Genomic DNA, 25,437 nt, shown 5'->3' with positions numbered 1-25,437 from the left:
TAGCGTATCTAATTTCCCCGCCGGCTGCTCTGTGCTGCACCCGTACGGACATTTTTCTCACTTTTGCTGCATTTTAGAATATTACCTTATTTTTAACATTGATTTCACTCCATGATTCATTCCCAAACAAAGAGGAAGCACATGGACATACAAATTTCTACTTGTGTCATAACTACCAGTGTTTTTGTGTACGCCATAGGCATAAACCGTACAACTTAGCATTACATAACGAGCGTGAATACAACTACCAAAGGCTAAAATATTTAATTTCGGTGTAAATGAATAAATGTAACTCGCTTTATACTCGCGTGGCCGGAAAATCACAGTCGTTATAGCATGGGTGTTCATACACCTCGTGTCAGCTTACAAGCTACGCTGTATGTCACTTTGAGTATGATTTTTTCATTTGTTCATGTATGGCTGATATTTCGGACAACCCATTAGCGACCACTGGGTTGGAGCAATATTCGAAATCAATCTATGTTAAAACTGAAAATAAACCCAACTTTGTTTAATGACTTGTTGTTATATTTTATTATAAGTACGCTGCACATGTTAGTACGGGAAAATGATTGCAGGAAAAAGTGATGATGTCGTAACCTGAAACAAAAAAAATCAGAAACCCGAATTTAAATGTGCAACTAACATCAAAAACATCTTTCACAAGTCATCAGACAATATATAGAGACAGTAAAGTACAAAGTGAGATGATAATAAGACGGCATTATGAACATTGATTCACAGTATAATAAATTAATGCAGCGAGATTACACAGTTGCATTTGCTCAAAATAGGAATGACATTTTTTCACAATTTTACAACAGCCTACATAAAATATAGGAAAATATATCCAAGCGTATAATTACTACAGCAGCTGGGTGAACACAAAACTAATTGGAACAACAACAACTCATATTGGTAAATATTTGGTAAATGAACTTACAAACACACACACTGCTATATAGTGAGAATTAGTGTAAATATAATGATAAACATGATAATGTACCGTAATATCACAACAACAGTCATCAAGACCACCAGTGAGAATAGATTATTATAAAAAAAGCCATCAAAAACACGTTACACTTGAATTGGATAAAAAATCGTCTAGTTCAACAACTGCGCAAGGTAATAAAGTAGGAACTTAGAAAATTTTCCAATACTGCTCTATTTTTTCCAATGAAACACAGGGCTGGGAGGGCCTTTTGCTTTTAACTGACCCCATGTGTTTAGAATCTTCTTTCTGGCATCTTCTGCTCCAATAGTGACAGCTTGACTTAAGTGCACAGCTCCACTTAGGGGATTTCCAATCGAAGTGCGGTGTGTTAGTTGTGGGCTGTGCGAGAATATTAAATATGTTACATCACACAATGTACTAGTAGGGAGCTTAAAAATTTTCATTTGTTTTAAAAAAGCCAATTTTAGTAAAGAATGTAGTTATGTGATTGAACCATACATACTACCCCACACAAGTATTAGTAAATGGCTTAAGATTTTTTGTTTAATTTATAAGATTTGCATGTTTTAGTTAAGGGTGTGCAATTAATTGCAGAATCAGTTAAAAAGCAGCAACGTTTTAGTCTTCTATTCCTATGTATTATTGTGTTCACTGCCATGTTCTGTGAGCATATAAAAAAGGATAAAAAAACTATAACCATTTTCTAAATAATCCGTTTTTTTATTCTTTACTAGAATTCCATCAAAACTTTATAATTTATTTTGTTTGTTCCCACAATATGTAACAAAACACAACAACAACATCTCCATAACCTTACAGACACTGTGGCCAATGAAATGTTTGAAAACTAGTCATGTTACCTTGTCACATTTACACTTTTTAAAACAATCTTTGAAAAAGTCGTGATTTCGAAGACTGGTCACGCTTCAGTGCTTCAACACTGTGTATATTGTGATGTAACAAAGAAGTGATTACGACATGCAGAGATAAGAGACATTGTTAATTAAGGTGATTCAAACAACAATTTATAACTCGCAATGCAGTGAATATAATATTCTGAAAAACTTTCATGAAATAAAATCTGTGAATAACATTTAACAAAAATTCCAATTTAATTTTATGAAGCATTTAAATAGGTGGTTCTCAAATTAAGGAAATTGTTGTAAGGTTAGAGGTAAAAATATTAAGCAGAATGTTTATTTTTTATGTATTTGTAGATTTATTACTTTTATTAAAAAATTGGCATTTTAGTCACTTACCAAAATCACATTCTTACAATTTTGGGCATTATTAAAACATATTAAAATGAAAACCACTTAATTAAATGCTTTTTTGGCTGAAAAATCTGGATATAAAAAATTTTTGTTTACCTTCAAATTCAAAAAGTTTTTTTTTTATAAAAATAGAATAAAAAGGTTTTTAATTCGACACAAAGTGAAGCATGAAAATGGGAATTGAACACCTTTACGTGAAACCCTGTGAAGTGACACTCACACATGCCACGCATGCAATGAACACACAACAGAATTACCTCGTATCTGATGTTACGCTTCCTCTTTCCAACTTCTGTTCAACCTCACTGATAAGTGAAGAAACAACACCCTGAATTTTGAAAAAGAAATTATAAGAATGGCAAAAAACAAAAACGTAAAGAACATGCTCAATTGGAGAAGTTTGAAAAACTCAAGGTATTACATTATTTCTACAATAGCAACTTATTTCCATTGCGTTATACAAAAATGCGAAAAAAAACATAAAAACGTAACATACTTAATTCTAAAAGCACAAGTGTTAACTTACAGTTCGATCCTTATGCAAAGCCTCCATGTCTGTGAGCAAACACTTCAACCCAGGTAAGAAGGATCCTTGTAATAAGTTGCTTGCAATGACTGGTGTATCAGGCTAAGGTGAAACACTTTCTAAAAATGCAGAAAAAACAGACACAGAAAAAAAACTTTTTTAACACTTTGATAAAAATTAGTATATTTTTAGAAAGCAAACATTAAAATTTCAATTTTAAATAAAAACATGGGAAAAAAAGTAAAATTCAAATAAAGGATACAGCAGCATGAGAGAGTGGTGTATGCTTCAAGCAGTAAGGTAGCAATCTCTGATCTTTTACTTGAGTCAGTGTGTTGGTTGTTACTCGCTGCTATTGCTACTAGATGAGGAAGTATGACTGAAAAGAAAAGTTTGCTTTTAATTATCAGGTAAAATTGGGGCAAAATGTATTTTTCTCACATTCGTCCCGAAATTTGGGATGAGCGGTGGCTGCGACTTTTGTAGAAGATGAAACAATCAACATCCGGACTTTATGCATCCCTAGAAGAGTTCCATCCATGGATGCGAGGTCGGACTCCACGTTGGCGGACACAAGCTCCGTCATCTGAACAATCACTCTCTCAATAAGTTCGAGAGGAGCGGATGGTAGCTCGACAATAGATGAGAAAGCATGAATGGTGGCGATGCGAACATTACTGGATGTTGGGAGGGAAAGAGTTCGATTAAATAGGCACAGATAGGTTTGGGAATGTGTATGATAACTACCAAAAGTATTTAGAACATAATTTATATAAGCTCAGAAATACCGTTGTTTTATAACTGTTCTAAAACTAGTTCCTAACAAACTAAAACAGATGTAATTTAACAAAAAAATAAGTAATAACAGTTTTTCATTATTATCGTTTATTTTTATGTGTTTTTTTAAATGGATCATACAGTTAAATGAATGGTTTAACACAATATAATAAAATAAAATAATAATTGAAAAGTTTTTAAACTCATAGTGTATATGTCAAATGAAGTCAAATGAATTCTTTAAGCTCCTTCTCAGTTGCCATTTCATTATCATGAATCACTCGAGAGTGTAATACTATTATATGGAAAATTACCAATAGCAAAACAGATTAAGTGTTTGCTGTTTGACAAGCTTATATCTATATCCACATACTAAAAATGCTTAAAAACAAGATATAGTAGGGTGGGGGAAGATGGGAAATCTTTTCATTCTATCTTCCTCGTCTCATTTGGTAGTAAACAAAGAACATTTAAAGAATTATGAAACTCTATCCTGACGACTTCGATAAACCATTGTTAAATGTTTAAGAGTATAATTGGATAATATGTGCTAAAGGTGCCCCATCATCCCCTACCCTACTATACAGTGTATGGTAAAATACAAAAATGATTCTTAACCAATATGGTGATAAAAATAGCAATATAACATCGTTACTACGCAACCCATGTCTCATACATATTACTTACACATCAGTGTCGGTAGAAAGGGTAATAAGTGCTGGAACAACTCTAGTTGATAACACCCTAGTTTCAATCTCTGATGACGTCATCACAGCGAGTAGCGACGCGGCACTTTCTCTCACTTCTGCTGATTCATGCATTACACTTGACCATAGAACTTGCATTATGACATCATGATTGGCCGGCATCGACCTAAAATATGACAATTTTTAATTTTTTAAATAGAAATAAATAATGCCTGACATTTACGGAGTAATGGAACAAACATAGTAACCAAAACAAAACTTCCTTTACAGGCATTCAAATCTAAAAGGTGCATGTCACATCCTTGGTGAATCACACAGCAGTGCAAATAGTAGGGAGCACGCTTGTCTACTTTTGATGAGATGACCCTAGTCTCACCGTGCACGGGAGCGCAAGATACGTAGCATCATGATTCATATGATGATAAATTATAAGACAATTTTAGAAGCAACTGCGTCATACATAGTAGAGTTTAGAAGAGTTTTACAGGGTCATATTAATTTAAGATTGCATATAGGAAAGAATTGATTCCTTTCCAGCAGTTGCCATAGCTGGAAACACCCATGGTGCAAATATAATTGAGTACAGATATTAAGGTAGCAGTTTCTAGTGTATGTTCATATATATACATGCTTGAAAACCTGACATGATTAGTAGTTTTTTAATTTCTTTTATGACAGTGAAATGTATGGAAAAGATATATAACGGTTATTAAAGGTAACAAATTAATGAAAAAACAAGTTTGCAGTATAGATTAATAAACAAAGATATTGTTTTCAATCAGAACTGTTCACGCTAGACAATAACTGTATTTTCTGACAGGTACTACATACAGGTATCATAAAATGATTAGCATAGTTAAATTTCTGATAGCTGCGAGTGTTGTGTTAAACATTGTAGTCGCACAAAGTTCATTTTGCCCAACAAGGTGCTCATGCGTTGATGTATTGGTCAACTGTACAAAGACAAACCAAACGATTATTCCACACAAAGTACCAACAGAAACCGAACGTTTAGTCTTGAGTGGAAATTTGTAAGTAAATTTATAACAAATACCTTGTTATTTTTATAGAGTGTGAAAATATCAGTAATGTGAAAATTATCAGCAATATTACTATTATCAGTTATTACACAGCTTAACTTTAATTGTTGTGAGGTCATTTTGTTTTGAGAATATGAAACTATTATACATCTTACTGATAAGTCCTTTTTAAAAATTACAAATGTGGATTTTTTGCTATCCATTTTAAATTTTAGAATTACATTAATTTATTTATACAATTCTTCTGGACTTATAGTCATATATATAGATATCAACTACTTTTGCAATATCAAACATACTTGTTTGAAGTTGTTTCTAACATAAGATATTATTCATTGCAGACTGACTGGACTTTTTTTCTCTGAAGACAGATTAGTTCGGTATTATTTAAAACTCGTTGTCCATACTTCACACAACACATTCATGAACGTGAAATATGTTGATATTTCCAACAATGCAATCACCACATTATCAACAACAGAGCTTTTCATTTTCACTACAGCACTGGAGGAGTTAAAACTTGACAGCAATGAGATTTCAACTTTTGTTGAGCACGGCAATGGGGTTTTTCAAAGTTTGACAAATTTGAGGGTACTGTCCATGAGAAATAACAAGCTGCATTTCAGTTTGGAAGAAAACGATTTTCTCGGCTTGGGAAACTTGACCAATCTGGATCTTACGAATAACTTGATACCAGGTGTCACAAATGAAGCGTTTCAATTTTGCTACAATCTGGAAGAACTACGACTTGGTTCAAATAGAATTAAGTTTTTAGAGCCTGGATGTTTTAAAGGTCTAGCAAACTTGAAAGTATTGGACTTGTCGCACAATTTGCTTGTGAACAAAGAGAGTTTGCTTTTTTCAAGCCCCAACCTGCTTGGAACTTTACTTTTGAACAACAATTTACTGCAAGTTGTACCGAGAATAAATGCAGGGAACCTCACAAAACTTGATTTGTCAAAGAACCAGATTAAGAATTTGGATAAAAATGCTTTGATGGGGATGACAAAGTTACAGCTGCTGAATCTGACATTTAACCTGGTTTTGCTCCCACCTGCTCCCGATGTTGAGAGCAATTTGATCCTGGATGCGAGTAGGAACCTCTGGAATTGCTCCTGCACATCCTGGAAGGGGGTGGAGGTGAATAATCAGAGCATGGGATGTACAGATGAGGATGGGGTGGCTGTGGCTCAGATGCAGAGCACGGGATCGTCAGTGTGCGTTGTGTGTTCCGGAGGACAAGTGAAGAAGATGGAAGAGCTGAGAGCTGTATGTGGATGTGATGATGAGAAGCATCATTTTAAGATTTTAATTCTGATAGGAGGAATAGCAGGTGTGGTGGTTACAATTATGATTGCTGCGGCTGTTTATAAAGCCAAGAAAGTTCGGCTTTTCAATTTAAATAAAGAAAGGAAAAAAAATGCACCGGAACCAGAAGTAAGAGGACCTCTATCATTTGCTGAACGCAGGAGACGGACATTCAGACAAATACGACAAGCTTTCGAGGACAGAGTTGGATCGAGAAGAGGTAGTGATATTGAGTGTATAAGCCACCATCCTTATTATAGCATATCATTGAATGGGTATGCAATGAACACACAAGGTTACACACGTCCTGATCCTATCTATAGTGTGATACCAGACCCGTATTCAAGCGCAAGTGACGTGCAAGCTTATGTAAATAATGGACCACGCGAAAGTCAAAGCACAACCACAAGCACTGTCTCCATGGAAAGCAGCAGCAGCCAGATGGGGGGTGAATTTCAAACAGGCACAGAAACTGGTGAATATTGTTTCCCATCAGGACAGGTTGTCCCTGGGCCATTGGATGTTGCTAAAGTGATTCCAAAAACAGGATTTGCAAGATCAGAACTTCCGCTTATGCCTCCAAAACATTTAAAACCTACCCATAAAAGGGAACCATCAAACGCATATGAAATTCCCATTAGGTCAAAATCCCCCATGGACAATTATATTGACTTGAATAGGTGACAGCATATGGGGCTTTTGTGATATATTGAAGTATTTATTACAAAATCTGGGATATGTTTAAAATGCAGTTAAACCCATAGGTGTTAAACATTAGGAACTTTATTTATTACTTTGTTAAATGCAATATACTTTGGCTCTGCTAGTTTGTATAGAAATCTAGCATTAAAGCAAAAGCTGTTTTAGGTGTAAAACTGGGGTGCTCAAGTGTATGATATTACCATTGTCACCTGTTACAAAAGTTGGGGTGACATGACACCCCAGGCCCCCATAACATAACATAATTTTTATAAATATGCGATATGTACGTGTATCTAACAAAACATTGTTTTAATAAAATTCACAAATTTTCTTGTACTTGACTCTAACTATAGGATCAGTTATTAAAAATAGTAATTTCCTTTTTGCAAAAGCAAAATAATATTACTAAAACTTAAAAGACTTTTTTAAATAATACCTCACATATAAGTTGTTATTAGAGGTTTTGTATGAGTGACTTACCTTAGCAGAGTAAGTGCTACTTGCATGCCACATAAAGATAGTTTGGCTTGTGATAAACTTATTGTGGAATTGAGAAGAAACTCATTCAATTCTTCTTTGGCATCAGGCTGCAAAGTTTAATGTATAATTAATTTAAATATTATATAGTACTGTTGAGAAACATAGATAATATTCCATATTATTAATCAGGTTTTTAACAAATGACAGCGCTATTTTAGAGTAGTGAGGACACGGTTATATAATTCTGTAAATGTTCTTTGTTTGCTATCAACAGCAAACTGTGGGCAAAATTGCTCATTACTGCTATAAATTGCAAAATACTACACATTTTTTAAATTGATAAACTGTTAGAACACTACATACCAGTATAACACCTGCAGCATAAGCAGGCAGTAAAGCTGTGTTTAATGTAGTTATATCTTCTTCCATTACTTTCTCGAACTTTGGCTTTACCTGTTAAAACAAGTAAAACATAATGTGCCTAAAACATACATTTTAAAACACTGCTTTTTTGGTAAATGGTTTTCAGTCTTGTTTTCACAAATTTATTAAATAAAATTTAAACCTTAGTGCTAATGTTAGTGTTAGATGACTTTAACAAAGTACCATACTATTTTCTCTACGCAACAGTTTTGAAATAAAAATAAACCAAGCCACACACTTATGTGTTCAGTGTTCTAAACTTCAAAGTATATCATTAAAAGAAGCAAATATATCTTATGTACCTTATATATTTAATATTTGTTCTTCATTTTTAAAAAATAAAAAAAAATTAAAAATAATAAATTTAAATAAAATAAAAATATTTTTCATAACAATTAAATAAAACTTATAGAAAAAAAAAATACATTTATTTATTTAATCTATGTTTAAGTTTTAGCAACTTACCACATTGTTGGTAAAGTTGGATCCAAACAATGAACAAAAAGTTTGAGTAAGATTAGTCAACGAACACACAATCTCCATGTTCACTGTTGTCATCATTTGTAGGATTTTTAACAAGCGTGGACAACTATAGAATAAAAATCAAAAATAAAAATTTAGTAATTTATTATTAAATTTCTATATTTAAGTTGCTTGGCGTTACTATATTTAAATTGTTTGGCGTAAAAACTAACGACACCAAAATTTCAAGAAAAAAAGGAAAAAGGCAGTAATAAAACTTAAAAATAATTATCTATACCACCAAACATATACAGAAAATTCCCAAAAAATAACGAAAAACTCACAATTGATTAATGATCCACGTTATAACATCATTCCCACCTCCATATGTGGTTTGTTGATCAAATGAAGAAATCAGAGTGTTAAGTTTATCGCCAATAATCATGGATGGTTCAACTAGATGTTGTGTAAAACTTGGTATTCGGGAATCTAAGTACAATGAAATGTTTTACGAAGTGATAGTGAATATGTATGTGTCCCGTGCCTTAGCGTAGTTGTTAGCATGCCTGTCTGTAAAAATTTGGGGGGAAATGTTAGTTTATATAGACTTTTTTATGCCCCAAAAAAATAGGAAAAAATGGAAATTAGTTCAATTAATGGTGTACTTACGACAACGAGAGCAGCTCATACCTTGTACTTCACTTAATTGAACATCTTTTACATCCTGTTGTTGCAGTAAAGTGGCAGCAAATAAAAAAGATATTGATAGAACAAGAGGTGTCACTTCACGATGACAGTCTGACGGTGGCGACTTAAAAGAGAAAAAAAATTTAAATATTTTATTACAAAAGTTTGTACTAATTATACTAAAATGTAACATACTGAACGAATAAATTAATGGAACTTATTTATCCTCGAGTGGCAGGGAAACAGGAGTTGTTAAAACACAGATGCTCTGTCATACACCTCACACTCTCTTACAAATCAATACATTATTTGTGGATTTCTTTTAATGTTTGGCTTAATTTGTACAACCCATAATAGACCGCTGCGTTGGAGGAGACTCTTTAATTAGTCTGTTAACTAAGTTCATTAAATCCAGTCTATTTTAATCAGTCACCCTAAACCTTTTTATAAGCCTCAACTAATTTCTGGACTAAGCAGACACAGTGGAGAATTTTCCTACAATGGCATTATTTGTATCAGCAAATGTCACATTTAAACGGAAACTTTAATACCTGGTTTGAAACACAAGCTTCTAGGTCATCCAGTAATGTAGTACATAGTTGTGTATGTAGTGTTCCTCTATGGATGGCTAGCATAGCATATGAAGGTAGATATGTAGAATATGTGGCATCAACCACATCAGGTTCTTTATCGTTAAGAAACTTGTGAAGCATTTGGAAGGACTGAGGATATTGAGGGGAATATTAAAACCGTTGGTACCATATAACTATTTGATTGTAATTTTTACAGAAAATAGAGTAACTTGTATAGAAACGTATACTGCCATTTGGGAATTATACAGAAATTCTAATAAACTTCTGAACTTTTGATCTTAGAAAACAAGCAAAGTCTCTTTAGAAAATCTTACTGCAAAAAATTTAAAAACTGCTTTACCACTTCATTTTATAATGTTTTAATAAATTAAACATTTTAATTTAATTTAGAATTTTAATAAAAGTAACTAAAACTCCTAGAATTTTAAAACCCTTTTTTTAAAAAAGGAATTAAATGTACAAATCACCTGTTTATGTTTATCTTCATCATCTAAGAAAGCATTGATAATGGCAAGTGATCGGACGACGGAACATCGAACATCACATAAACGTTCCTCTTGTTGCATTTGTTGTAATATTGACATCAATAGTGACCCTCTCATCTCAGGCTGTCGGAATCAGAGAAAAAAAAAATTGAAATTGAAAAACAAAATTGTAGCGTTGGTAAATATGGGGGTCAGTTTTGGAGTGACATTGTTAAAATGCAGCAGAACATACAGTTTTCAAACATTATAAACCTTATTGGTTAATATGGAAAATACAATATACTTTGGCATTTTGGTTCTGCATGTTTGTGCAGACACTGGCACCAGGGAAAAGGGGGAAAATAAATTTTTTTAGGTTTAAAACACAACCAATCTAAAGATTTAGTTTAAACGAAGAAAGCATGTGATTGAGTATAAACAAAACACAGTAAAAGTAAAATTAAATAAAAAACACAACTGACTATACATATTATGTCTACCTAAAAATGACAAATGTGATAGATATAAATATAACAATAAATTTAAACATAAACACATAAAAAATAAATACCAAACAGAGAACACACCCTCAGAAATGGAGCTATAGCTCCACACGCTTCAGCTACAAGTTGTCGTCTCTCAGCAAAATTATGACCAATTTGCTCCCAGAACTGCGGAAGTAATTCTTCTTCCGATCTTTGTACACCCACGTGCTTTGCGTATGCCTTACATCCGTACAATATCATCTGCCTGGTGGGAAAAATACAATATATTTGATATCAAGAATATATATTTTTAGATATCCTCTTATGATAAATTGCTTTATCCTGGCGTGGCTTGGAAACAATAGTCATTATAATACGGGTGTTCTATTTTATACGTCTTGTGCGTGCCTAGGTTAGAAGCTGGCAAGCTAGCCACTGTACTACGGCAACAAGAGATACTACAGTCATGAGATCAATACATTAATCATGTCATGTGATACAAAAGCATGGCAAAATAACTTCCCTACTATAACATGGGACTGATCAATATTGTAGATCTGGATAATTAACATCAAGCAGCTGCATAGTTTATTACATGGTTGGTTCAAACATTACAGTCTATTCGATAAAGCATAAAACAAAATGTAAACAAATGTGAGTAATGTGTAATATATTACAAAGATAAGTGTACTTTGCTAATTAATGTATATATCAAATATACGTGCAATAAACTAAACGAATATTGTCAATAACTCTGTTTCGTTACTTTAGTTTACACCAATATTACTTAATTCCATGTGCTGTAGTTGCTATCCCACATTGATATTCAATTACTTTCAGTCAATGGAAAGTTGTCGTGTAAAAGGTTGTTTATATTAATTACTTTCAATCACGAGTCTTCCCTTGTGACTCTAGTTGTTCGTTAGTTTGGTTTATTAATAGTTGTACACTGCTTTATTAAACTTTAAAATAGGCTATCCCCATACAACTTTTAGGGTAATTGGACAAATTCAGCCTAAATCTCAGGTGATCAAGAACCTTACCCATACAGAATAAATCCTCAAACAATTTCTAGTATTAAACTAGTATGCTAAAACATATCACGGTACCTCCTAAAACTGGCTTGCTAACACATAATTTTTATGACATTTTAAAAGTGAGGGTAACATGCAACTCAAGTCACCCCTTACTGACCCTAATGTTTCTAGATACATGCTTAATGCAACTTTAACCAAAAAAAGTATTTTCCACCTCAATGCCAATAAACTTTAGTCAAAAAAGTATTATCTAGCTCAATGCAACTTTAGCCAAGAAAGTGAAATCTGCAACTTACCTCTGCGTGGGATCCGGTTTCTTTATCAAGTTGAAGAGAAGATGAAGAAGTTGGTTCCTCACTGAAGGATCGGAGTGTAAGGATGCTGCTCCAAGGAGGAGGGGTACGAGCTGATCCCGTTTAGCGAGAAGGACAGTCGGAACAATGTGCGGAAGACACCGTGACAGAAGATCAACCAATTCACTTGGAGTTCGACAAATGTTCATGACCTTGGGGGGAATATATTATAATCTACACAAGGTAAACAAGAGTGGTGAGAATATAGTTAGTGGTGCAGCCAAGGGGGTTCAGGTGGTCGCGACCACCCCTTAAAAAATACAAATAAAAAAAAAAGATTTTCAGAGCCCCTTTTGACGCCAGTCTACAGTTACAATTTTAAAGGCTAAAAATTTGAAAGCAAACGTTAAGAATTTTTAAAGATTTATATCTAAATGGTGATACTAAAATATTTAATAAAAACCATCCTAACACCATGTGGGGAACAGTATCACTAACTTAATACATAAATTTTTGAGTTTTAAATACCTATGTTATTATTTACTATATCTCACCCCACCTCGTGTTTAAGCCAACTTTCTTCGATATTGGATTGCGTCTTAGAAACCAGGGCTTCCCAAAAAGTGATTGGCATCTGACTGTGGGAAGAAATATCAACATAAGGTCATTGGAACTTCCTCATGGAATATTTAAAATACACAACTTAAATATTGATAAATAGAAACCCTCACGAACAAAGGACTATCAAGAAATACCAAATTCTCCGACAATCTCAGAAAATAGCAAATATTTAGACAAGGTCGAACTTTAACTAAATGGGTGTGTTGTTAGGGTCCTTAGAGTGACATTTTACTATTGACATCTTATGTTTTATTACTCCAGTTTTAAGCCCACAGGTTTTACCATGGTTATAGGACAATGTGTGATGTGTCTATATAAACAGAGCCAAAGTATTTTTCTTTCACAGCGTTAATCAATGAGGTTTATATCTTTATGGTTTCCTATGTTTGAGGACTATGGGAAAACTATAACTTAATTTTAACAATGTCAGGCTAGATTTTGTTAAAAATTAAAAAATATGACAGGTATTTCTAACTATTGAGTTCTTATTCTACTTAATTAAATTGAAATTAATAACAGTACAAACCTAGGGACTGTGTGACTTAAATCCATTGTGACAGAAGCATCATACTGTGAGTTCTGATTGTAATTCATTTGTTCATGGTTATTATTAGTTAATGTATGTTGTTCCTCAGTGGTAGGTATAGAACTGACCAACGGGTTTACAATATCAACTGTAACAGGGATTACTTTTTGCTTTGTTTCAATTTCTTCCACAGCTTTCACACATTCCCTGAAACAAAGATTAAAATTTGAACCATGCAAACTTCCTTATATTTATTGTTTATTACATAAATGATACTATTTACTTAATGAGTGAATTACATTTGGGTTTATTGCCCTATTGACCATGCACCTATTTTACAGATTCTGACCTTACAAAATTGGTATGCCAAATACCAATATACATTTTATAAACATGAGGGGCATTGGTATAAAAAAACTATAAGCCATACTGTTTCACTTTCTCAATCTCCGCCAATAGATGTGTGTTTTCTTCTTGGAGTCGGAGTAGATCGCTTTGAAGAGATTCCATAATACGAGTATTCTCTTCGTTCTTCTCTAAAGATATCTAAAAAAAAAAAAAAAAATTTTTTTAGACTTTTTTATTACTTTTTCGACTTCAAAATCAATTACATACAATATAGGCTATATACTATTTTTGCTTTTTTACACCATATATAATTTCTTTTAACTATACATTTATTGTGTTTTTTGGTGTCATTTTTATCAAATTGTTATTTAATATTTTTGAATATGTGTATTCCAATTTCACCTCCTCAGTAAAATCTTCATCCAAAATTTCCTCTGTCATTGTGTAAACATCACATGATGTGCGTTTAGGTATAACATGGTTGTCGTAATCTCTGTACAGATGAAGTAAGTCAGGTGGTTTGGACGTGTTAAGTCCAACGTCATGCCAGTCTTCAAAATCCTGAACAAAAATAAGGCTTAGTATTTATATAGATAATGTTAAGTAAGTCATACCAACTTCTAAAATGGGGGTAATATCATATGTTTTATCACCCCAGTTTTACAACTTAAAAAAGCTTTTAACTTGCTGTTACGTGTCTTTGTATTTATACAAACAAAGAGCTTATAAATTCATAAAACAATGGCCAATAAAGATAAAAAAATAGTATAAATCAATTAGACAAGCTAGATGCAATTATTTGTTTATGTTTCACACACAACTGAGTTCCAGTTAATTAAGTTGTATATTAATAATATTGATTATTCAAAAAGGAAGCTGTTATATATGTACAGTCACAATGTAACACCACCAGCTATACATAACAAACAGTAAACCTCTGACCACTTGTGAGTCCAACAACTAAATATTTGCGAATTTGGCTACTATAACCCAAAATATTTCTGTAGAATTAGGACTATGAAGTTTATTTTTAGTATTAATAACACGGTCATTTGTTTAAATAGGTTTCAATTAAAGTGTCTTCAAAGTGGTCTAATAGGTAAACTAAAATGGGAACAGAAATAGAGCAGCTTAAGTGGGATATAAAAAAGTCAATACCAATACCAATACACTGTACCCATGGGTGCCGAACCTGGGGTGACAGGATAAGCAGGCTTACCCTGAATTTTTCTGCATTGCATTAATCAGTAGGCTAAACAATGGAAACCAAATTTGTTCTATAGTAATGCACGTCTATCTATACCTGTCCCCTCTGCATTTTAAAAAGTTAGTCGTCCATGCCGTACCTGATCATCATTTTCATCTGCAAATGTGATGGAAGACAACCGGTATCCTTGGTTAAGTAGATATTCATTCACAAGGTGGTTGATTGCTCGTAATTCAAGCGGTTTAATCGTGTCCGTTGTATCAGATTTTCCCAATGTTTGAGTTCCTCCATTGGTTGGCTTCTCAACATTGTTATGTAAACATGCAGCTTCTTGCTCTGAATACAAAATCATTTATTTAAGGTAAATCTTAACATTAATTGCATGATAATAAATAGAACATCATAGCACAGTGATTGAAACACCATCACATTTTTAATGAAAAGGCATATACATAATGGTATGATTTCAGTAAAAAAATGTGAGATAGGAACCATATCTCTGGATAGTAGGTAGATATGGCTTAGTGGATAAGGGCGACATAATTATTATTTTACTGAAAACTGAAGCCCTACCAAAATATGTTTTGCAATAAAATAAGCACCTGCTGTCTGTGTTAGATTTGCTCTCAATGATTTGATCGTATCTTTTGCTTTACGCAGCTCAAATTCTAAAACTAAAACAACAAATGATGGTGAATTGAGATTAAACTTGAATGATAGAAGAAGTATGCCTACTTATCATTATAATAAAAGGTTTATAGGCCTACCATTTTACATGCAAAACTTAAATGAAGGATGACTTAGCAACAGCAATAATGGTTATAAATTATTATAGTAACACAATAAACGCTATGGAAACACTTCATAATAGAACATTACCACAAGTTGGTATACATTATTTATATATATATATGAATCTTATTTATGAAAATAGCCTAGAATTACAGATAAACATGTACCCATAGTACCATAGTAGGCCCATAGGCGCCAAATCTGGGGTGGCAGAATAGGCAGGCCTATTTACTGATATACCTGCAACTTTTTCATCCACTATTTGAGCCCCATCATCCGAAAAACGAGCCAAATCCAGTGAATCAAACGTGCTACAACTTGCAGTTCTCTCTGTTAGTGTATTGGACAGGATTTATTTACATGTAAAAATTGGCCTTTTTTTTAAAAATTGGCCCCATTTTTAAAAAAAAACCCCCCAAACAAAGAAAATATTTTTTTAATGCCAATTGAAAAAAATGTTTAATTACAATTGAAATATTGTGTAATTTGTAATTCAAATGTATATGCTTACAGGCTTAGTAAAATGTATGCTTCTCAAAGAATACTATTCAACCAGTAAATAAATAAATACAGTTAGATATCATGCTACAGAGATAAATAGATGTTTGGTTGTCATTCCATGAACTCAAGTTGTTTCTCAAACTTGGACCAAACATAAAACATAAAAAAAACTTACAGTAACATAGCGCACACTATAAAAGTAAAGAATCCTTCTGCAAACATTAAACTAATGGAAAAATGTTAGAAGTTGGTAGTTAGGGGGCAGGGGTTGGTGGTTATAGTGGTTAGTGGTTGGTTGTTAACTTTAGCAGATAATGTAGCGGGAGGATTGTTTACTACAAAGAAAAATTTCATGATGAGCTATCAGGCACAAACTTAATAAAATAACAGAAAAAGAGCAACAGAGAAGAAATTAACTTCACGTTAACAATCCACCTGAACCTGAAGAATCTTTTGTTGTTATCTGCTGCTCAAAGTTGCTGGGATTCGAAAAATAATTCCGTAATCTTGTCTGATCTTTTCCTTTCTCCTGAATCTCCGTGTAGAATTCCAAAGCAGTGAGAATCAAATTCCGCTTTAAAAGTGCTTGGGCAATATCATCGATTGATATTTCGTTGGCAGTTTCAACGTTATGTGTTTCTAAGCTTTCAGAAGAGTCGTCGAGAAACGGGTTCGACATCTTCTTAAAGACCTGCTCACTTTTTAACTGTTTTGAATTGTACTACAGAAACATTTGAGCCAATATAACGTTTTTATTATTTTAACTGTGTTTCTGTAAATAAGTTCGTAGCCAAGCCGAAATTAATAAACCCCTACACTGACTACAGTGACCTAGAATTGAATAATAAACTAAATATAAATAAGAAACATAAACATCCCAATTTTCTAGCTATACACCACGAAGTGTCAGTATTGAGTTAGGTGACAAACAAGAGAAATTGTCATAGTAAAAAGGCACGAAAAAATAAGACTGTCCATGTTTTCGTTCTCTTTTACCGTCAAAACACAGAATATTTACAAAGCGCTCTTGCTATTTCATCCTACCACACAGTAATAAACGTAAATAAGAATTATAATAACATATAGCAGGGTTGGGTAAGATGGGACAGCTTTACCACATAATATCCAAATATCCTGATCGAGTTTTTAACAAACTAACAACGGTTTATGGGAGTCTGAGCATACTGTTTTATAATTCTCTGTATGCTCTTTGTTTACTACCAAATGGAACGAGAAATAAGATTAAAAATGTTTTCATTTCCCCTCCCCCATCCACGGCCTACTAGAGAGTGGGACATCATTAGCACATGATATTTAAATATCCTGATCGTGTTTAAAACATTTAAACAACGGTCTATGAGATTCTTGAAAATGCGGATCTATAATTCGTTGAATATCCTTTGTTCAATATAACTCTTTATACAGCACACTGTAAATACGGTTTAATCTTTTATAACTGAACCTATTTGTTTCAGATATATTCGATATTACCCTCCGTGTTTTGTTTTAATCTAATTGATTTCTGGATTTAAACCAAATACTCAATGCAATCTAATAAATGTTTGTCGAAACCGCGCGTGTTTGGTATCATGCACCAACGTAAACTGCGTGTTTCAGTATATTTCTCTTCACTGATTCGTGCGTAGATAGGTTATGCGGCTAAAAACCCGTCTAATGGTTCAGTGCAAGCACTCGGGAGAAGAAGCGTTGTAAAGACGTCAAAACAGGAGACTAGAGGCCTTAGCCACTGGCAAGAGTTACTGCCGTATTAGGCAAGAGGTCTTTATAGTTCCCGCGCTTCTATCTATAACTGTAATAATGACAGATCGACTTGCGGTGAATGAGCATTCGAGTTTTATCCTGCCTTGCTGGCCGAGTATAATGTGGGCACTTAAAATGTGTAGGTGCCATTAACCAACGCTATTTCCGTTCAGACAGCTCATGTGGCTTTTTTCTCGCCCGATTCGAGGGCCTGTCAAGAGTTGTGTGTATAGCGATAGATTCGAAAGGAAAGCCTTTTTCTTCCGAGTACAATCAAAGAAATCGCTCGTTAGTGATTTGCTGGATCGGTGCTTCACCAGTTCGCGTAGTTGTTCTGCGCTAGACGTGAAGTTGAACGAGTGTGGATTAGGTTGGTTTAAACTCGCATTGAAACTATATGTTAAAGATACATACAGTTGCAGCAGTACATTAGAATAAGTTCTTACGCGTTGAAAATGCAATTGTTTGAATTTGTTTTTATTTATCAGAAGAGGATTTTAGACTTAAAATATTGGTTACAGAATTTAGTAAAATGAAACTTTTTTTGACTTATTTCACCCTGGTTTTTTTTATTTGTCTCGGCGACACCTTTCCTCTCGGACCCGAGACAAGATCATTACGAATGCTAGAGGTAAGCAAATAAATAAACGCCCCGTTTTATCGCACCGTATTGTAAAAGTAAAACCTAGAGTATACAAATATGTTATTTTAAAATCAAAGATTTAAATTTAAAAACATTTTTTTTGCTTACGGTGAAAACGAATTTAAAGTTAACCTAACTAGGGATTATTGACAAAGAAAAGCTAACGATGTCGAACGAGTAATATCCTATAGCGACTATACAAATAGCGCGCTTTAACAGTGTGTATTGTCATTTTCATACAGTTATATTGTGAATGACTCTTAAAAGGTTTCAACACCGTAGTCACTAATGTTTCAAGTAGAATTTCCTAAAAGCTTGTTTCAAGTTCTTTACTTTATAATCAAGCCCGATAAATGACAATGTTAAATTAAAGTGTCGCAAGTGGCCATGATGAGTGCAGTACAAGTATATAATAACTTATTTTATACCAAAACGGAACATAAATCACTTTACGTTACAAAAAAACAATAATGTCGCTGTACGAAAAACGGAACGTCGGTCCTTTAAAATCACAAACACAGCGGAATGATCCTTTTGACACTTTTTAAAGGGAACAGTTCTTCATTTTTTATCATGAAACTTTATCTTTAGGGTGAATCTCGTCCTACACATCATCACCACCACAACCATCATCATAGTGATGAAGATGTGAACAGGCTCCGGAGGTTGGACCAGATCATCGGAAGAATCGAAGATGCTGCGATCTCTAGAGAGTCGGATGATGAACCGATCCCGGATGTTGATGCGAGTGATCTTTCATCTGTTGCAGATGTTGTATCCCTGGTAGACAACGTAGTTGACACCCCGGATGTTAAACTGAATCAATTAGCGTTTCAGTAAGTCCAATATTAGAGTGCGGTGGGGTAAGATGGGATACCGCTAGCATCTAAATCCCATATTTCCTAACCTTGTTTTGAACACTTAAAAATGCTCTTTTACAGTCGCCGGGCTACGGTTACATAATTCTTTTAACATTATTTGTTGACTATCAAACAAGACGTACAAAAAATGTATGTCCCATCTTACCCCACCCTATACTATATTCGACAGTTTGTCTAACATCCAACATACAATTAAGTCGTATCGTATACAGATCAAGTTCTGTTGTTAGAAATACTGCTGGTGTAACTACTAACGCACAGAGCTTTGGTTTATCTAGACAGATACGCAGAAGAATTGTAGTTCAACTTGGTTTATATACGTCTTTACAGGATAATCGCATTACCGCACAAGTTTAGCCGCTATGATCTTAATCGGGATGGCTACGTAACACAATTGGAGTTGGCTGAATCAACGGGAACCTTACTTGAAGACTGCGCTGATCCGTTCGAAAGGGCCGACAAAGACGGTGAGAATTTTACATGAAAAAATCTATAACAGAAGCAAACTAAATTTGAAAGTGTATTTAATCGAGCGTGGCTGTTAGCAATATTACCGGTTCGGGAGCACAAAGCTGTTTACTGTGTTGGGAGTACTGCGCTCATAAATATGTATATGAACACATTGAATGCTCATACTTTAAATTCCAACGCAAACCGCATATTAAAGTGTATGGGAGTAAACGTGCCAAACACGCCAGTGTGTATGGTTTATTTTATCCTGTTTATGGATTGAAACATACTGTGGCGAAATCTAACTACGAAATTCTGTAATGTTTAGATTTATACTAAAATACGCATTTTTTGATCAAAACGTATCGATAAGGTTCTACATGTTGAACTGGCCAATATAAAGTATGTATAGTTTGTGTAGCCAACACGCCACACCTGCTTTTTCGGCTTATCTGGAATCGAAATTGCGTTGGTGCTTCACTGGTAATCTAATCCAGTGATCCTGTAGAATTAGTCAGTATGATTGGGGGTAGGTGCTATACTGGCGAGGCTAACAACCTTGTTTCGATTCAACGGAGCAGAAAACGCCCGAATATCCAGATTTCTTGCTCTTATTTGGTTGAAAACAAAGAATATTTAAAATATTACTGCATCCTTACGACTCTAACAGAACGTTGCTAATCGTTTGAAACAAGATTAGGAATATAAGATATATCTGCTACCGATGTCCCATCTTACCCCACAAAAATACGCAATAAAATTATGCATTTATTGCGTATTTTGGCTTTCTTGCTTGTCCTTATCCTCCTGTGGCATCGTACAACGTTAGCGGTTTGAACAAGTGGGAATGTATTAGAAGCGAATGGGACGTGTTTAGAGCGAACTAATTTTCGTGATTTTAATCATAGAAAGCGTGTGTGCAAACAACCTCCGTCTTTCGTCTGTTTCACGCATCGTTGAACACGCACTAGCATGTCTTCTGTTGTCCGTCCAAGTTTCGACAAGAGATTTAAAACCCTGCTGATAATCTACGAGAAATGACCCCGATCGGTAATCGCGGTTTTCGGTGTGTCTGAGTGGAGCCTTTTGTTTTCATAGCAAATAAACTTTCGGGACAAAGCGTGCATGTAGTTCAGTACCCGCATGCGCGCTTGTAAAGCAGCGGTAGTGGTCTTTGTTGGAGAATCGCCCGCTAATACTTTACAATAAACGTCAAATAGAAACAGCGAGAACCACTTCCGTTTGAATGGCTCTCATTTATCGTAATCGCTTCGTTTACTTACATTACCCCACTTGAGCGTGGTTTCAATGTGTTGGGTTTGCACAGGGCAAACAAGTTTCGGTGTTCGTTGTCGGTTTTATTGTCAACTCGGTACTATTCCAAACAAAGATGTTATTGTGAAGGTACCAGGCTCATCGCAGTGGTTAATTTTCTCTGCTGATTTAATCTCGTTAAACTGCAGTCTATTGCTCCAGCCGAGTTTTTTGTTGACTTAAGCCCGGTGACAAGTTAAAATTGCGAATGAGCGACAAAAGGCGCAACCGTCAACTTGTACGAGCCCATGACATTTACTTATGTGAAATCCTTACCACGGTGCAAATGTTACCAACTGTTAAAGTTATACATTGCTCGTAAATAAGGAGGGCTGGGTTAAAGTCGTTCGTCTAACTGGACCGCAAAACACTTATTGCTCAAGCGTTAATACTAGGATAATGGTTTGTCACATCCCAGGCCGCAACAGCACAGCGTAAGTTACACGGTGGTCAGGTAACGGGCACTTTGGTGTCCAGTGCAATACTGGTTGATGGATGGCTCTGTATAGGAAGCATCGTATGTCACCTTTTCTCAGGCTATAAGTCGTTCGGCGCTCGCTGTACCGGGCGTAATAGGAGGAGAAATGGTCGAACCTACTTTTTTTCTATTTTCTTGTAAATTGACGTCATTTGTTGATTTCCGCATGGCTGAGCACTTTTGTTTTTCATGGGATTTATACGAAACAACAGGGTATTGTGACGTCAGAGTTTACGCGAAATGATTCATGATGACGTCAACGCCGTTCACGCATCGTTAACCGCGGCTTCGCATTGCAATAACAGATCTAGTACAAAGCAATTACATATAGTAGGTCGGGGTAAGATGAATTCCAATAGCACATAATAACCCATATTCCCATTTGTGTATATAACAAATAACATCGGTCATTTGGATTCGTGAGGATACGGTTGTATCATGAAATACTTAGTATGTTTCAATTACATATTTCTGAAAAACTCTTTGTCTACTTCTAAACAGCACGACAAAAAATGAAATTTGATTAACAGAAAATTATAGTACAGTGGTTCAAAATAATATTCCAGCTGTATAAGCGCGCTTACCCCAAAACCGCATTTAAAAACCGCCGAGTAATTTAAACCATTTTCCAGCGTTGGAATTTAAGATTTTAATGCACACTCTATAAACCCGCATGCGATGAAGATATTATATCGGTGGTATTTCATTCGCAGGTTAACGCTGTACGTTTGTTAGGATCTTCGTTACAAACCGAAATTGCTGAGTTAGTTCGCATTCCTGTTGTGTTGATATCAGCGTTCGGGAATACTAAGGAATTTTAGCGACAATTGCTACAGCAGTTAAGTTTTAAAAACTTTAAAGCCTTTGAAATGCATTGTTTATTTTTACTGTCGTTCACCTGTATGTGACATTACACATCTTAATATAAACAGACGAGGCTTTGTTAATGTAGAAGTCAAAAGCAAGAATGCGCGAAAATAAAAGAACTTCTTGGATTTAAAAACAAAATTCGGTTGGGCGAAAAGCAGTAAATTATAGTTTAGGTCACCCGCCTGAAATAGAAGTTACATCACAACAAAAACAAGACGACTCAACGTTTAGCGTGTTGACCTTTACACACAAATGCTTGCAGAGTTGCATTTGGGGTAAATTTCATTGTCCATTGTTGGTGTAAATATGAGCTGTGGGCAGAAATAAGATCTCTTTCTCAATGGCGTCATAATGTCTGGTATTCCAACAGCAAATAGTCAGCTTTTCTTGGCAGCAGGATTTACTCTTATTTAAACACGACGAACTTGCATTGGAAGCGATGATGTATTTGTCTGGCGTTTTTTGAACTTTTTACAAATTAATGTCGATGTCGTTCGCTGTGGGATAATAATTTTGTAGCTAGAGAAACACGATTAACTATACGTTTGAATAATGTCCTTTTGACACCTTCACGAACTTATACAGCATTGAACTTACGTTCTGAATAGATGGATAACCCATTTATAAGACGTTGGCTCTTCCGGGGCCTTTCAGTCCGCATTGCTGTACGCATACAGTATCATGGACCGGTTCAAACGAGTTTTGGCTCGATTTCGCCACTGTGCATTGACACGACTTGTTGAGGCAACTAAAGCCACTGAAAAAGCTGCTTGACCTTTCTTTGTGTAGGGAATTTGGCAAGTCCCTGCTGTATACAGAATCTAGGTTTCTCAGCCCGGCTCTCAGACCTCAAAATGACGCAAATAGATTTGAAAAGGAAGAATTGCGGAACGTAGACGACTGTAAACGGAAATGAATCCATCATAGGAAGTTAAGCGCAGCGTGATTCATTTTCGATATATAGTTGTGGGAAGCAATACTTTATACAAGCAAATCAGACGATCACCACGCGACCTTTAAAAGTGTGAAAACAAGTATTTTGTTGACAAGGGTTTACGCTCTGTCATTTACCATATGAAATAAACGCTTTTCAAGTTTCAAGTAATGTTATATGGGGTAAGATGGTTAAAACATAACACCCCCACGATTTTGTTTGCAACAATTAAAAACACCCTTTTAAAGTCGTAAAGTTACGGTTACATAAATTGTTCACATCCGAAAAGGATTATAAAAAAAGAAGAAAAATATGTCCCATTTCCCGCTTCTATATAGCGTTGGCTAAATTTAAATGCTACTAACTTTTTATAGCAAGTAAATAACGTGAAGTTGTTTGTACCGAAAGCGGTTCTATGGTTTATTTATGTTTGTCGTCCTGCTGGTGATCCATATCCAGTTTACAAAAGACCTAATTTAAGGACGGTGTCGTCGCCTTCATTTGAAATGAACGAAGCGAAAAGAGCTTAGCTCAACAACAATTGGCAGCAATTCAAATCCGAGATGCTTTCTGACAGTGCCAAAACTAATTTCCACATCGAACCCCAGACGCTGAACGGACTGAAACCTAATTTAGTCGGCTGCTATTTAATTGCTTAGGCATTTTCTTCGCTCAGCAAAATTTAAATTCGAACGTAGACAGTAACACGTTAGCCAAGTGCAACAGTCCGAAACTGCCCAATAAAAACTATTATCAAATGGTCATTTTTGCGAAATTAATAAAGAAGAGTAAATTTGCGAGTCGTAAAAGCGCTGTGCGGTCCTTTCTTGTCGATGCGAGTTTGAGGTCTGCTGTGGTAGCATGTTTAGGTGGAATGCAGTTCACGTTCAAGTATCCAATGAGTATGCGGTTTCCAAACAAATGTGTTTTTTTGCGGTTTACTGGTTCACATGCACAGAAACGCGCTTTCGTCATTCTTAGAATTGCAAAAGGCGTATTCACGATAAACACAAATGCTTTTCCCAAAAACTAAACTAACATAAGTTTGAGACAGCAAAAAATTCTCTTGTTTTTTTGCTATAAGAAATTTTTAAGACGTGGGATTAGTCGTAGACAGTTTGTTATTTTGGTACTTTAGTTTGTGATTTTGGTAATTTTTGCTTCAAACATTAAACTGGCTTGAAAGTTTAAACAATTAGTCATATTTATATTTGCGAAAGTTTTTACAAAGCCAATGTTGTTTTGCAGGCGACGGATTGCTGACGAAAGAAGAACTCCATCAAGCTCCGTGGGTTTTCAATGAGAGAGCGCGTTGACGTCACACGAAGCAAAAATGAAGACCTTATCCGGACGAAGGGAACTCTATATACATTACAGACTGACCAATTTTCTTCGAGATTTTTCGCAAATTACTGCAATTTTCGTCACTTTCACATCCTGCTACCGCCGCGCTGTATATTTACGTCACACGCGCGCGGTCGAGATGTTATCTGTTAAATTGTAGAATCGAATGACTCACTGCGACCTATAACGTACGCACGCCCAGATTCGGTGCTGCGGTAGCCACACCAGTGTTTAAGCAGCTCCTAACACGGTGCCTTGGTTTTGTGGCGGCTTGTCCCGCCCAAGGCAGCGCAACCAAGCCGTGTAATCACATAAACGTTGAGCGCGGTTTTCTGAGCTCAAAAAAATATATTCCTTCTCTTCTTGAAGCCGAAACGTCTAACGTTTAAGATGTACGATTTTTGTGTTGTTTTTTTCTATTTGTACACATAGCGTACGCGTTGTTTGCCAGCAATCTTACGCGATCATCGCCAGCCACAGTATTACCGTTGTGCATAATACTGTAAAATTTTCTTTTGTACAAAATAAAAGCTTTCACGAAAAAAATACGA

At 35.0% G+C, this 25,437-nt stretch overlaps 3 protein-coding genes across 4 annotated transcripts; 2 read left to right on the top strand and 1 right to left on the bottom strand.

Annotated features, from left to right (window-relative positions):
- Window positions 1–510: 510 nt before the first annotated feature.
- LOC100182191 (RAB11-binding protein RELCH) lies at window positions 511–17,306 on the bottom strand. 2 transcript variants are annotated; one of them, XM_018812994.2, is made up of 24 exons: window positions 16,647–17,306; window positions 15,951–16,040; window positions 15,521–15,592; window positions 15,058–15,254; window positions 14,114–14,272; window positions 13,794–13,909; window positions 13,364–13,570; window positions 12,776–12,854; window positions 12,220–12,428; window positions 10,989–11,151; window positions 10,405–10,545; window positions 9,896–10,066; window positions 9,348–9,468; window positions 9,002–9,146; window positions 8,661–8,784; window positions 8,136–8,225; window positions 7,773–7,879; window positions 4,223–4,408; window positions 3,200–3,435; window positions 3,021–3,137; window positions 2,759–2,847; window positions 2,490–2,560; window positions 1,819–1,898; window positions 1,060–1,336 (listed from the first exon to the last, which is right to left on the bottom strand). In XM_018812994.2, the coding sequence occupies exons 1-23, from the start codon at window positions 16,888–16,890 to the stop codon at window positions 1,838–1,840; spliced, it is 3,195 nt and encodes a 1,064-aa protein (XP_018668539.1). In that variant the 5' UTR covers window positions 16,891–17,306; the 3' UTR covers window positions 1,060–1,336; window positions 1,819–1,837. The 2 variants fall into 2 exon arrangements, with proteins under 2 accessions (XP_018668538.1, XP_018668539.1); XM_018812993.2 differs by lacking the exon at window positions 1,819–1,898 and having other exon boundaries at window positions 511–1,336; window positions 16,647–17,305.
- On the top strand, window positions 4,487–7,658 carry LOC108949710 (leucine-rich repeat-containing G-protein coupled receptor 4-like). The gene is made up of 2 exons (XM_018812997.2): window positions 4,487–5,273; window positions 5,624–7,658. Exons 1-2 carry the CDS (start codon window positions 5,086–5,088, stop codon window positions 7,272–7,274), a joined length of 1,839 nt encoding a protein of 612 aa, XP_018668542.1. The 5' UTR covers window positions 4,487–5,085; the 3' UTR covers window positions 7,275–7,658.
- A 1,123-nt stretch (window positions 17,307–18,429) lies between the features above and the next one.
- Window positions 18,430–25,432, top strand: LOC100184555. Its single transcript, XM_002124832.5, has 4 exons — window positions 18,430–18,603; window positions 19,207–19,451; window positions 19,827–19,963; window positions 24,791–25,432. The coding sequence occupies exons 1-4, from the start codon at window positions 18,505–18,507 to the stop codon at window positions 24,856–24,858; spliced, it is 549 nt and encodes a 182-aa protein (XP_002124868.1). The 5' UTR covers window positions 18,430–18,504; the 3' UTR covers window positions 24,859–25,432.
- The last annotated feature ends 5 nt before the right edge of the window (window positions 25,433–25,437 follow it).

This window comes from Ciona intestinalis, chromosome 8 (assembly GCF_000224145.3).
Source record: "Ciona intestinalis chromosome 8, KH, whole genome shotgun sequence".
Lineage (NCBI taxonomy): Eukaryota > Metazoa > Chordata > Ascidiacea > Phlebobranchia > Cionidae > Ciona > Ciona intestinalis.
This window is presented reverse-complemented; position numbering and strand designations above follow the sequence as displayed.

Bases quoted from the DNA above. Each gene is read 5' to 3' on its own strand.
- LOC108949710 (XM_018812997.2), top strand. From the start codon at position 5,086: ATGATTAGCATAGTTAAATTTCTGATAGCTGCGAGTGTTGTGTTAAAC. The intron at 5,274-5,623 runs GTAAGTAAATTT...TATTCATTGCAG, and splicing joins TTAGTCTTGAGTGGAAATTT to ACTGACTGGACTTTTTTTCT.
- LOC100182191 (XM_018812993.2), bottom strand. From the start codon at position 16,890: ATGTCGAACCCGTTTCTCGACGACTCTTCTGAAAGCTTAGAAACACAT. The intron at 11,152-12,219 runs GTAAGTTGCAGA...TTTTCCCACCAG, and splicing joins AAACCGGATCCCACGCAGAG to GCAGATGATATTGTACGGAT. The intron at 9,469-9,895 runs GTATTAAAGTTT...TTCTCTTTTAAG, and splicing joins AAGCTTGTGTTTCAAACCAG to TCGCCACCGTCAGACTGTCA.
- LOC100184555 (XM_002124832.5), top strand. From the start codon at position 18,505: ATGAAACTTTTTTTGACTTATTTCACCCTGGTTTTTTTTATTTGTCTC. The intron at 19,452-19,826 runs GTAAGTCCAATA...ACGTCTTTACAG, and splicing joins CTGAATCAATTAGCGTTTCA to GATAATCGCATTACCGCACA. The intron at 19,964-24,790 runs GTGAGAATTTTA...GTTGTTTTGCAG, and splicing joins CGAAAGGGCCGACAAAGACG to GCGACGGATTGCTGACGAAA.